Source organism: Podarcis tiliguerta (assembly GCF_965153285.1).
Source record: "Podarcis tiliguerta genome assembly, chromosome: 7".
In the NCBI taxonomy this organism is placed as follows: Eukaryota; Metazoa; Chordata; class Lepidosauria; order Squamata; family Lacertidae; genus Podarcis; species Podarcis tiliguerta.
Genome location: NC_139540.1, coordinates 55,977,137 through 55,990,936, shown reverse-complemented (window position 1 = coordinate 55,990,936; position 13,800 = coordinate 55,977,137). Strand labels below are relative to the sequence as shown.

The following is a 13,800-nucleotide window of genomic DNA, read 5'->3' as shown; positions in this document are numbered from 1 at the left end:
AACTACCCCATGAACAGCAAAAAAGAACAAAACAAAAACCCAGAGCCTCAGGTATACTATACTGTACCCTACTGCCACAAAGAACACACAGCCCAAATGAAAGAGGCACTGCGTACTAATCTTTTAATAATCACAAGAAACTAAATCAGTGAGACAATTCAAAGAATCATCGAGTTGGAAGGACGCCGAGGGTCGAGTCCAACCCCCTGCAATGCAGGAATCTGAACTAAAGCATCCATATAAGATGCCTGAATATGCAATCTTGATTGCCTTATGAGAGTTTTTTTAAAAAAAAAAAAATTACACATCTTCTGATTCACATTTTAAATTCAAACTGTGCTTCACATTTTTAAGTTCAGACATATTGAATCCCAAAAGCACAGAAGGCTTAAGTTTTTTTATTGCCCTTAGGCAGGTGTGTCTCTTTCTCCCAAAGAATGATGCAATGTCAACTTTCCAAGCACACAGACTGGATGACAGTAACTCTAACTCCTTTTTAGAGGGATACGGCTTCTTGTGAAAATAATCTATAAGAAACAGTTTCTGAACTTCATTTGAGCACTGTTGGAATGGCTTTGGATTTAATGCTAAAATGTGAAGATTCTCAACGGAGGGCTGGCCCTTAGTTTCAGACTTATGATCAGTCTTTTGTCTCTTGGAAGGCACAAAAGTCATTTCCTTAGCTGGAACTTGGGCTGTGCCACTGTCTATAATCAGGAATGGCTGGTCATCATTCATTTGGTCCTCTGCAACAGAATAAAGGTGATCAGATAGTTTCCTCTTTGTTGAGAGAGAAGGATCATCATGATTTTCACCATTCACAAGTGCCAGATCTTTCTTCTCATCGAGTTCAAGCTCCATCTTCACAGCTGAGGTGCTGTCTTTGGGAGCGCTCCGGCAGCGAAGCAGATGCACAGCAATAGCAGTCAGAGTCATGTTGCCAGTATATACACCACAGCAGTGGATACATTTGAAAGCTGGGGTCTTTAAAATGGTGTGCACAGTTGGCATGATATGGTGCCTGTCCTTCAAATGGAACTCATAGGCTTCTAGGCTAGTGAAAACACCGTAACAAAAAGGGCAAGTTGATACTTTCTTATTGCCATTATTCATATCAGCAGTCTCATGTTGCAGCTTCATGTACAGAGGAATAAGCGTCCTTGAATTTACCCCAGCAAGTAACGCTAGGTGTACTTCTTTTTCACAAAGTTCTTCTTTTACAGTTATGTTGAAGTCAAAGTGAGGAAACACCAGGTCACCTTCCGAATCACTCTCAAGTTGAAAACCTTTGTCATCATAATCTGCATGTAGTTTCTTCTTCCCCTTATGTACAGTTTTAGTATGATCCACAAGGCATTTTAGGTCGTGAAAAGTACTGGTGCAAAACAGGCAAGCTAATCCATGCATGAAAATATGTTTTATAAGCTCTGCCTGAGAGAGAAAACATTTACAAGAAAAACACCTGACCGTCTTATCTTTTAGCCATCTCAGAAAAGGTGCACAGGCTGCAACTTTGTCTGTATCAAGCTTGCCCGTCTTTCCTGAACTGCATTTGTGAGCCACTTGCATGTGCACCTGATAGACGTTTGATGGGAAAAGCTCACTGCAAACAGGGCAAGTCTTCCACTGCTTGGCCTGTTTAAGGGCTAGGCTCATTGCAGAGGCAGAGACAGAAGTCTTGGCGAGGGTATTCGTGGAAGAAGTTACTACTACAGAGGAAGGCACAGTAGCTGGAGCCTGAGACTGATGAGTAACTGTACTAGATTGCATCAGCTGAACAGGCATCTGAGGAGGTGGAGCTGTTGTCACCCCTCCACCCGCTGGCACAGGCAAAGCTACTGAAACTGGGGCAAGGGTATACGTAGGTATCCCATTAACTTGTTTGCCAGTTGGAATTAACTGTCGAAGGATAGGTCCCGCAGTCAGTAAAGTAGCATTCTGAGAAACTCCAGGTCTGACAGACGGGTTTACAGGAAGTACTCCTGGTGCAACAGGCTGATTGAACTGGAGAATCCCAGGTCCAACTGACTGGTTTACAGGAAGAACTCCAGGTGCAACAGGATGATTAAACTGAAGAACCCCTGGTGGCATCGTCTGGGTGACTGGAAGAACCCCAGGACCACTGGGATGGTTCAAGCTACCAACAGGTCGGTTTACAGCAAGGACGCCAGGTGAAGAAGGCCTGTTTATCGGAACAGAGCTAGCCCCAATGGGTCTGTTCAGAGAACCAGCAGGCTGAGTTACAGGGAGAGCCCCCGGCAAAACCGGACTGCCAACGGCCCTAACAGATTGATTAACAGGAAGCAGGGTAGGCCGGACAGGCCGAGTGAATGAAAGGACTCCTGGAGGAACAGTTCGACTTATGCTCCCAGGAGGCTGGTTTAGGCAGAGAATGTCAGGTCTCACTGGCTGCTTCACAGGAAGTCGGTGAGAAACAAAGACTGGATGAGGAACTGCAGACCGAAGAGTCACATTGTTCGGACCTGCCTGGCTAGGCAGTAGTGTATGACATGACTGGGCAACTGAAGTTGACGATGATGGGTGTGTCAGGCTACTGGAGGCACTTGGTCCAACTGTGTTTGGGACTGCTTTTGTTGGCACCACATTCTGATTCTGATTCACTGATGGAAGTGAAAGTTGGATACACGAGGGAGAAGGTGAACCCACTGAAGCAGTGGTAGGTATCAGCGATGGTGTGGCTCCAACTGTGGAAGGCTTGGGCGCAATACTGACGATATGCTGTGACTTTGCTTGTCCTGATTTTTTAGGCTGCACTGAAATTATAGGTCTCAATATATTCTCCAGGTCTTTGTGTACTTCAGATGTCAGGACATGGTATATTAAAGAATCTCGACTGTTTGCAAAAGCATTGCACTTTTTACAGTAGTGATCAGTAAAATTCTCTTCACTTTCATCAGGCCTCTCCTCAAAGTATGTGCTTATTAGGCTTTGGAAATGGGTTACCAATACATGTTTCTTCGTATTATAGTATAATGTGTCTGTAAACTGACATTTCTGGCATGTGAAGTTTACTGCATCACTCCGGAATTGTCTCATGCCACCACTCACATTATAGTTTTGAATTTTTTTCTTAGAGTGAAATATACGAAGGTGTTTTCCCACTACTTTGGAATGAGAAGCAAATGCACATTCTGGGCAAGGAACAACTAATTCTTGGTCAACTTCATCTTCATGGTAACGGTTCAAGTGGTTTTTGAAAGAAGAAAGAAATTTTGATGAGAACTTGCAGAGGCTACAGCAGTACGGATTTGTTCTATATCTCTGAAAAACAAGAAAAAGGGGCACTTACTTCAACTGGCATCTACGAAAGGCATATTTATGTTGATTGTCCAATAAAAATACCAAAGTTCTGAAAACCACTATACTAATTTCAGTCAACATAAAAGTTTCTTCAGGCGATCAGAACTTTCCACATCCAAGAGAGTATTAACAAAAAGCCAACATCTTATGCATTTATATGAACACAACTTTCTCATCACTAATGCTTGCATAACAACACAAACTGTATGCAGAACAAGCAAAATGATGTAGATGTTTTATGTTGTTGTGCTGGCAACATAACCCCATCTCATAGCCCCATTCAAATACTGGGTGAAAATTTGGATTCTAGCCAACACAGAAAACAATGTGGGAAAGCTACTGCTTGGTGATCAGTTAGTCACCAAGAAACAATAATACAGCTTCTTTACTCTTTGAGATCATCATTTTCAAGACCATCATTTTCTTTTCATCTTCTAATCAGTCATTATAATGGCATCCTAAAAAAATAATAATACACCAAGATCCATGTGAACTTAAGAAAAGAATGCACACCTCTTGCTATATTGCAATCAGCTTCTAAGATCGATAGCCATCTAAGAAACAGTTTGCATTGCACAGTTGATCCCATGCTGTATCACAAAGGCTAAAAAAAATCCACTAGGTATTTACAAACCAGTGGGCTCAAACAGCATTCTGAAAACTGTAATGAATAAACATACCCTTCTTCTGGTCACAGACTCCCAAAGAGACACATCACTCCATGAAGTGTTGCAGAAATATTTTTCTCCTGGGTCAAAACTTTTCAGAGTCTACAAAAAAAACCAAAATTTCTAAAACAGCATGCAACTAAAAGAAAACCCTATTTTATACAATTCTAAGTCAATAAGTTCATTATGTTGGATATAAACTGCAGGCTGTATCCAATTCCTCTGCTCCATTCACTCACAACACCTCCCTTGCACAACAGGACTCCCCCCTGCCCTGCAGTCCCAAAACACTGTAACTGCAAATTGGCTTGTGTGTGGACTTTATTCAGCAAAGACTTTAAAGTACAGAAACCCCTCTGGTACCAAAAGGAGAGATGCCTACATGTAACCTGTATATAGTGTGTAAATATGTAGTGTGTGTTTTGTGTGTGCCAAGTAAAATAACTGGTTCATGTTGGTGAGCTTAACAGCTTTACTGAAGCTTCCATAGCATGCACACCAATAGCAAAACATATAGGTGTAGAAGATAAACAAACACTCCAACAGCTCCCCAGCAGCCACAAAGACAAAATTATCTGAGCAAAGTCCTACTAGCCCTTTATCCAGAAGGAAGCCTAGTCAAATCTCTGCTACCAGTGCCATAAAGACACGCTTCCTCTTTCCCATTCTTTTCTCACAATAAAGGAGGAAGCAGGAATGCCCAGTCTTTTTAACTGATGTGCATTCCCACTCCAAGTGAGAGTAGGGTGACTGTATTTGAAGTAATCATGTTTTTAAAATCTTATGTTTTGAGCTTCACAGCCTCAGATTAATGTACCCAATACCCATTTGCTTGAATCTGTAAGCTAAACAAAGATCTCTCATTCCATTCATATTTTCATGTGACCTATCATAGTTGGTCTTTTTTCTAGCTTTACAGGTGTTGAAGGAGTTGTGTATTCTGTAAATACTGTTTCTTGACAAGCCAAACTAGTATATTAGTACTTCTGTGCAAACCGTACTACTTCTGTGCAAACCAAAGCTTTCACTTACTTCTATGTTTATTTTAAGAAAAATAGACACATGAAATATATCAAGTCATGTTTCATAGGATGTAATCTAAGAGTCATCCTAAATGAAATACGAGAAAAATGTATTAAATAAATAAATAACTGAAGAGTTCCAATCTGCAAACTTCTCTCTTAAAAAAGAGTCAATATGCATGCTACAAGTAAATCCCCAAATTGAATCCTATAAAAAGACAGTTGAAGACCTATGATCACGCACACAGTGACTTACAGAGGATCTCATGATGCTTTACTCATGGACAATTGTACTGGAATTGGTTTTCCACTCCTCTTTTTCAACCAATATTTCCACACTTATAAGACTCATGAGCTCACTTAAGAAGAATGACAATAGAGAACTATAAGGGTCTTACCTGAAGTAACTCCTGGCAGCTGTCAAGCCCAATATCCTTTAGAATACCCTTTACTTTCTTCCGAGCCTTCCTTATATTATCAAGATTTTGCACAGGAATTTGAAGCATGTTGAATTTTGCCTAGAAAACAAGGTGACACAACATATATACATCATTTCGTTAAATGTAATATTTCAAATTATGCTTATGCATTTAGAAAATTCAGATTAATCTGACTTTCATTACTGAGTATTTCAACAAATGAGTATATTTGTAGATTTTACACTTTCTGTGGCAAACAACAAATAATACATATGCAGCTATATTTATCACAGGAAGGTTGCAATTCCTGAACAGACTGCCCTGGGAGTAAGTGCCACTGAACACAATAAAAATACAGTAGCACTACCTGTACACAGGGTGGATTTGATTTAAATCAAATCAAATTAAATCACTGGTATAATCTTAATATTTACAACCAGATGAAGGTTTCATTTTTGGAATAATAAATTTTCAGAGTAGTTTTTTCAGTTATATCAAAAATTCCTTTTTTGGTTATACTAACAGAAATACAAAGACAGGTAATTATGAAATTATTGTTTATACTTGGACAGCTTTTCTGCTGTACTTTATTGGAAGGATTTTTGCTGTACTTTATTGGAAGGATTATTTCCTTAATAACAATTTAAACAATTTATTTAACTAAAACAATAACATTATAGTATATGTATCCATGTTAAACGACCATTTAAAAAAAAACAAAACAGACTGAGTTTTAGCACACATGAAAAACTTAAAACAAATCCTTATTTCCTGATGCATAGCCTTTGGACTATAATGTAACCTAAATAGCAAACTATCTTTAGAAAGCTTTTTCGTCCAAAAGCATTTTATTTTTAAAATCTGATTTAAATCAAAGAAATCTGATTTAAATTTTAAAAAGCCCAATTTAAATAATAAAAAATCCATGTGTTTTTTTTTTAAAAAATCATTTATTTTTATCCACCCTGCCTGTACATGAATGCTACTGCTCAAGTTCTTTATTACTGAAGAGGTGCAATTCTGCTGTTCAAATATTAGCAAGAGAACCCAAATATAAAATTCCAAGTGGAGACCACCAGAAAACTTCAGTATTTTCCTTCCAGCATCTATTTGTCTGAAAAAGGTGCTCAAAGTACTGAGTTACTGAAATGTAAGTAGTAATTTGTATTACGAGTTTAGAAGCCAAACTCAAGGTGTGAATTTCAGATACACCTCTTTAATTGGATTGCTATACATTGCCAAGTGATATGTCACAATACTAGCTGACAAAAATAGCTACATCTTTCAAGACATATGATGTGCATGCTATGCAACACCACCACCAAACAATCCATAGGGCAAACACAGTTACAGCCAGAAAGCCATACTACCTCACTACCCACTGTGTTCCCTAACAGGTATATACAATCTTCCGAGCCAATTGCTACCGTATTTTTCGCTCTATAAGACGCACCAGACCATAAGACACACCTAGTTTTTGGAGGAGGAAAACAAGAAAAAAAATATTCTGAATCTCAGAAGCCAGAACAAGAAGAGGGATCGCTGTGCAGTGAAAGCAGCGATCCCTCTTGCTGTTCTGGCTTCTGAGATAGCTGTGCAGCCTGCATTCGCTCCATAAGACGCACACATTTCCCCTTTCTTTTTAGGAGGGAAAAAGTGAGCCTTATAGAGCAAAAAATATGGTTCTTGCAAGCGCAAAATCATACCAGGTCCTCAGTGGAGACCACCCCATGCACCCCCAGCTTTGAAAACATACTATGGTAAGTATCACATGCACTTCCAAGTTTCTGCCTATTCAAGAGCTATGTTAAGAGATGTTAAGATTTTGGGGGATACCTAGTAATATGATCCCAAGATGCAGAACCTTCAAAATGCTATGACAAGGTCATTCGTCTGTTTATAAGAGTGCAGTGGAACCTTGGTTCTCAAACTTAATCCGTTCCAGGAGTCCATTTGACTCCCAAAACCATTAAAAACCAAGGTGTGGCTTCCAATTAGCTGCAGGAGCTTTCTGCACTCAAGTGGAAGCCGTGTCGGATGTTCGGCTTATGAAAAATGTTCAAAAAACCAGGTTTTCAGCGTTCGGGAGCCAAATTGAACAAGTACCAAGGTGTTCGAGAACCAAGGTACGACTGTATACCAAAATGTAATTACCCGATGCAAAACTGAAAGCAACAGAAACTGCTATACCTCCGAGACTGTGAGCACGGGCTGAGACACTTTTCAGTTGACAAGTAAAAAATAATACCATCAATTGACTATAATAAAATATTCCATGAAGCCAATAATGTTCTTTTGTATGTAGTGACTTCTAAAAACTGATAATTTGAAAGCTTGGTATTAAGAGGTTTTTTTATATGGATGTTTCAAGCACTTCTTTTTCCAAAGAACAGAGATTGTTCAAGGATGCATTTGTAGTAGCTGCATTAAATATTCCAACCAGAATGACATCTAGTGTCTAACCATCTTCTCTAACTCAATGTGATGGGCATGGTAACTTACTTCCTGTATAATAAAGCCAGCCTATGATTCTTCTCTCATAGCTGCTTGCCTTTAACCTTTTAAGTTCCAATTTATTGTACACAAATGAGATATAACCACCTTGTATTGAATTACTCATCATGGGTGACCAGGAATTCCATGCAGGCACATTCATGGAATTTCATCCAGGTGAGGGAACAGGCTGGTGGAGGGGTACAAATCACTGTGTGCCTCCTCTGTCAGCTCATACGTTTTCTATGCTAGGAAACAAAGTACCTTCCTCCTAGGCTAGCATGGAAATGCAAGAGGATCAGAGAAATTGCTCTGTCCATGCTCCATCAGCACACTCAGCTTCCACAACAGCTGTGGTGTGAAGGAAGCAAAGTCCCTTCCTTCCTGACCAGTACAGCAATGAAGCTAAAATATCCACAGTCCAATGAAGAACCCATGAATTCCTCCAATCCTTTTAAAAAAGCCATTGCCACATCTTAATTTTAAAAACTTACATCCTATGCTTCCATCGCAGTCACAATAGTGTGGCGGTGAATTCTGTAAGATGTAACATGTTGCCTTAATTATTTACTGTTTGACCCTCAGCCTAGTACCAATCAATTTCATCAGGTGACTCCAAGTTCAATTTTCCCCACCATTTCTAATTTTATAAGCTATCAATGTTCAGGTTTTTCATATTTTTGTTCAGTGCTAGCCAGAAGTTATTCATTACTCAGCTAACACATTTTTTGCAAAAGCCATATCGCAGCATAACCAGAGGATGAAATGCACATACAAACAGAAGACTGCAATGCTAAATAGCCAGTGTGGTAGGATTCCAGCAGGTGGAAAAAGCAGACAAAGTTTCCACTGCAACTGGATGCAACCAAAGCTTTCAAAACATCCAGCACCATGCATGTACTTCTTCCCTTTCCATCCCCTGAGCATGCTGTGGCTACTTAGAACTGTTGTCTAAGAGAACAACACATTGCATTGGTACGCAAGTAACTGCCATGCATAAGCTTGTTAACTGTGCTATGCACAGCTGCTTACTTAGCCAGTGTGGTGTAGTGGTTAAGAGTGGTAGACTCGTAATCTGGTGAACCGCTCCTCCACATGCAGCTGCTGGGTGACCTTGGGCTAGTCACACTTCTCCGAAGTCTCTCAGTCCCACTCACCTCACAGAGTGTTTGTTGTGGGGGAGGAAGGGAAAGGAGAATGTTAGCCACTTTGAGACTCCTTCAGGTAGTGATAAAGCGGGATATCAAATCCAAACTCTTCTTAGCAGTATCAGACTGGAGCTGACAAAAGTCAAAGCAAGGAACCTTCCCACAGTGCAGCCCACCACATACATGCCTGCTCTCCATCTTGAACCATGTGCCAGGCTCCTCTTGAACTCTGTTCCTGGGATACATGCTTGCTGCCTGAGCTTTCATAGGTAAGGAGACAAAAGTGTCTATGTTTGGCCTGGGAGCACTGAGATGGAAGGTAAGCTGTGCCTACTGGAACAAAGAACTTTCTCCTCCTTTGTTTCTCTTGTCTGCATTTATTTTGGAAAGCGCGTGAGAGAAAGTCATGAGACAAAGATCTCACCTTCGGACTCAGGGTCTTGCCTCTGATGTAGCCCTCTAAAACTGTGGACCCCTGAGCACGTAGAGGGGAAAGCCCACCATAAATCTACATCTTCAGCTGCTTCAGGATCAGATCTCTACAGAACTTGTATGCAAGACCTGGACTGGAGCTGCTCCTGACCCTAGTGAACTGGAAAACGTAATTCCTGGACTGGACTGCTCCACTTTATACATGATACATAATTTGGTTTGCTCAGCACTTTCTCATGTGAGAATAAGGTTTTGCATAACAACATAGTCAACATGAGACAGAAAATATTCCAGTGCTTTATTTTTCCATGAAAAATGTTCTGCTTCATAGGCTCAATGGTAACAGTTACCCCTTAAAATATGTTAGGCAAGCAAAGTTTTTAACCATTGTTTACTCTCTCTCTCTCTCTCTATATATATATATATAGCATACTAAATTAGAACTCTCTAGGAAATCAGAAAAGAAATTCCATGGAAACTGAAAATATTCCAATACAAATTCCACTATGTTAATTAGCCTAATTTGCATTGGAAGAAATTCCATTCCAAAACTTTCCAGAAAATTTACATCACTGAATATTACGAGATTTTTTAAATATATTAAGCTGCATATAAATGGAGTAAAGAAAAAAATAGTGCTTTAGTAAGAAGATAAAGAGGGCAAAATCACAGAAACAAAATGTGTCTGAGCTGCAAAGTGTTACCTCTCTCATTTTCCTTCTCACTTGTATGTGAGCACAGGACTTCTTCCCTCTTCTCTTGTACCCTCTGCACCTTTGGTTATCCTGCCTTTCCTGATGATCTCCCTTTCTTAATCTAACTGTGGGCCAGAAACACATTTGCAAGGGAGTCAAGTTCAAGCCTTTACAAGCCTAAAATGTCATGATCTCTCCAGCTGCCATATGGTTAGCCACTATGACCAAAGGGAGGCATGCACCTCTAAGGCCATACAGACACATGACTTTGTGAAAAATGTTCTGGATTCCAGGTCTCAGTGGAATATGAGTTCTCTCACAGACTCTTCCATGGAAATACAGATCACTTGCTGGAAACAGACCAATCACACATACAGTACCACAGTGACAATTAAATGCAAGATCCTAAAATATGCAACGCTATCAACCGACCCTCAAGTCTTGGGACCAGAAAAGTACCACACTAGCCAGCAACCACTCTATAAGCAGCCTCGACAGCTTGCTCCAGTCCATCTCTTTAACTCAAACCCTGTTAATGCACTTCCTAAAAAAATCACAATTCTATTTAGCCTTCAGCAACCGGTTTAGTATTCCAAAATGATTTTTTTATTTTAAAAAATGGGTCTAGCTTTGGCCACCCCACACCGAAGCAGTCGAGAGTTTACAGGCTTCCTGAAATCACTGATGTTCCACATGAAGGAGAGCGGCAGAGCTGGTGGTGTTAAACGCATAACAATAATAATAATAATAATACTGCTGCTGCAAACCCGAATGCCTCCATCCTCCCTAGCCTCCGAGGAGCCCCCGGACCTTATTTAAGCCCCTCAGCTATTAGAGCTGGTGGCAGCGCCGGGGAGAAGCGAGCAGGCTGAGGGAAGAAGCCTTTTATTCCATTCGCGGCTTCCCCCCCCTCCTCCGCCCCCGCGGGAGGGAAGGCGGGCTTCCCCACGAGGCTGGGGTTGCCCTCTGGCTGTGGCTTGGCTGGCAGTGCACCGAGGCGGCTCCTGCCAAGGCGGCCTGAGGGAGGCGGAGGCCGCCCTGGGCAGCAGGGAGCCCGGGCTCAGCGAAGCGCCGCAGTGTTGCACCTACCTGCCCGGGCGGCAGGGGGAGCCCGCTGCCTGCCCGCCGGTTCTTGCGCTCGTGCCTCCCCGAGGCGCTTGGACGCGTTGCAGCCTCCGGCGCCGCCTCCTCCTTCCGCGGCTGCTTGCTTGGTCGGCCGGCTGCTCGGTCACTCCTTCCGCGGCCGCCCCGCCCTGCCCCGCCTCCCGGGCTCGACCTGCAGCCCGCGCTCAGTGGCCCAGCAGGACGGGCAGCGGCGGCGGCGGAGGCAGCAGGAGGACCAGCCGCAGCATCCTCGCCCCGACCGCTCGCCCTGCAGCCGTGCAGCGTCGGACCCGGTGCCCCGCTCAGCCCCACTGAGCCCGCGCTCCCATCCACCCACCTCCGGCTGCTACTCCTCCCTCCTTCCCAAGCCAGAAAGAGAAAATGGCGCTCGATTTGTCCAAGGAAGTGACGTCGGCCCTCATTTGCATGCCAGTCGGTGGACCAATAGGGAGGCGCGTGGTCCAGGGCTCCCATTGGTTCCCTCCATCAGCACCAACTCTCCAGGAAGGATGGTGGGGCTTCTTGGGAGCGCTCTGGGAGTGCTATAGAGGTGTCCCCTACCCTTAAACTACTCACCTGTGCTCTCCCCTTCCCTTGGCACAACTCCTGGAACAACTCCGAAGTGGAAACTCCCGCGTGATTTCGTGCTATGACGTCATTTTCAAGGGGGCGTGGCGCTGTGACATCATATCATGTGATGCCACCACGTGGCCATGCAGTATTTCCCTTGCCTATTTGCACAGAATGTTATGGAAGCCTTGTTTGCAATCAGTATGTTGGTGAAATCCCACCTTACAGCCAGCAGCCAATGAAATGCTGACATGTCAAAAAGCTTTGCATCTCATTGCATGAGGGAACCACTGAAGCCTCTGAGAGAAAGTGTTTCACAAGGTTCACACTTTTCAACAGCATATACACCTTGACATACAAAAAAATGAGGAGTACTCTTTCCTCAAAGAGTATTCCTCAAAGAGCAGGAAGAAGGATAAACTAGATTGTCTATCATAACTTCATAAGATTGTTCATGAGCCTTAGGAACCATTGTGAAATGTTAATGAGGACCACTATATGATAGATGGAACCACCAACCAATAAATGCAACTAGAGCAGAACACAGGCCAATCCTTGTGGAGCATCTCAGCCTAGTTCTTACTAGGCAATTTAATATTTTATATCTTTCTTGGTCTTCGGTCTTTTAAGGTCTTGGGTTTTCCCAATGAAGAGCTCCAACTTTCCTTCTTAGCCTAATGTGCTGATCTGTTGAAGAATTGCCTCCTGCACGGATCACGTTCGCAACCCGAGCGTCCACTGTACTACTACAATAATATAGACTGTAGTTGGGGATGAGAACTGGGCATCTTTAAGGACTAAACACCTGAGCTTGATTCAGAGAGTGGCAAAGAACCTTTTCAAACACTTGAAAACAAAGCATGACAGTAGGAAAGGGTTGCATTTCCGACTGAGACTGCCTTGCTTGTCTGGGTTGATGACCTTTGTCAGCAGAAAAACAGGAGTATGACCCTACTAATTCTCCTGGACCTCTTAGATTGTTTTGATACCACTGATGATGGTATTCTTCTGTCTGACATGTGTTGGGCATTGGAGGGCACTATTTTGCAGTCATGCAGCTCCTACCTGATCAGAAGATTCCAGAAAACGATGATGGGAAGACATTATTTCCCAATGAACCTTGTTCACGGTGTCCTATAGGGATCTACTCTGCCTCCCATGCTTTTATGTTCATGAAACTACTAGCAGAGGCAATCTGGAGTGGGTTGTCCTTGTAATGCTAACAACACCAAGCTCTCTTTCTCCTTTCCATCTGAACCAGATGTCTTCCTTGAACATCTGGTTGGTGTCAGAAGCAGACTAGACCAAAGTAAACACAGTGAAATGTACCCCAGAGAAGTTTCAGATACTAACAATGGATGGTTCTAAAGTCAAAGAAGTGGTAGAATGGTCTGTCCTGTATGGAATCACACTCCCACTGAAAGAACAAGTTCACAGGTTGGAAGGAAGCCTTGAATACAGGGTTCCTGCTTTCTCAGGTGAAGGCTGTGGCTAAGCTTGCATCTATCAGTTCTATGCTTTTCTGGAAAAGAGAGAGCTTGCAACTGCATGCCCTGGTGACCTCTTGATTGGACTATAATACTGTGCTCCACGGAGGACACCCCATGAAAGCACTTCTAAAAGTTCAGTTCGGCAAAAATGTGTCAACAAGTCTGGTGAAGAGTGGTAGCCACCAGGAGCATTAATACTACACGTGTTCCACTGGTTTCCAATCTGTTTGGGGCTACTTTCACAGCACCAGCAGTTCTTACATTTGAAGCCCTATAGAGTGTAATTTCTGTTTGCTTGATGGCATGCCTACTTCCATATGTATCTCCATGATCAAGGTCCAGTAATTAATCTCTGCTGAAGGTGTTGCTGCTTTGAGAAACTAGGTTGTCCTTGACAACTAAAAGAATGTTCTCTCTTGCTGCCCCATGTTTATGGAA

General features: G+C 42.4%; 1 protein-coding gene across 5 annotated transcripts; it reads right to left on the bottom strand.

Moving 5' to 3' along the window:
* Positions 1-292: 292 nt before the first annotated feature.
* On the bottom strand, positions 293-11,814 carry ADNP2 (ADNP homeobox 2). Of its 5 annotated transcripts, XM_083449138.1 has the most exons (5): positions 11,288-11,697; positions 8,956-9,080; positions 5,410-5,529; positions 4,002-4,091; positions 293-3,282 (listed from the first exon to the last, which is right to left on the bottom strand). In XM_083449138.1, the coding sequence occupies exons 3-5, from the start codon at positions 5,515-5,517 to the stop codon at positions 301-303; spliced, it is 3,180 nt and encodes a 1,059-aa protein (XP_083305264.1). In that variant the 5' UTR covers positions 5,518-5,529; positions 8,956-9,080; positions 11,288-11,697; the 3' UTR covers positions 293-300. The 5 variants fall into 5 exon arrangements, with proteins under 5 accessions (XP_083305264.1, XP_083305262.1, XP_083305265.1 ...); XM_083449136.1 differs by lacking the exon at positions 8,956-9,080 and having other exon boundaries at positions 11,288-11,814; XM_083449139.1 differs by lacking the exon at positions 8,956-9,080 and having other exon boundaries at positions 11,640-11,687.
* Between the last annotated feature and the right edge of the window lie 1,986 nt (positions 11,815-13,800).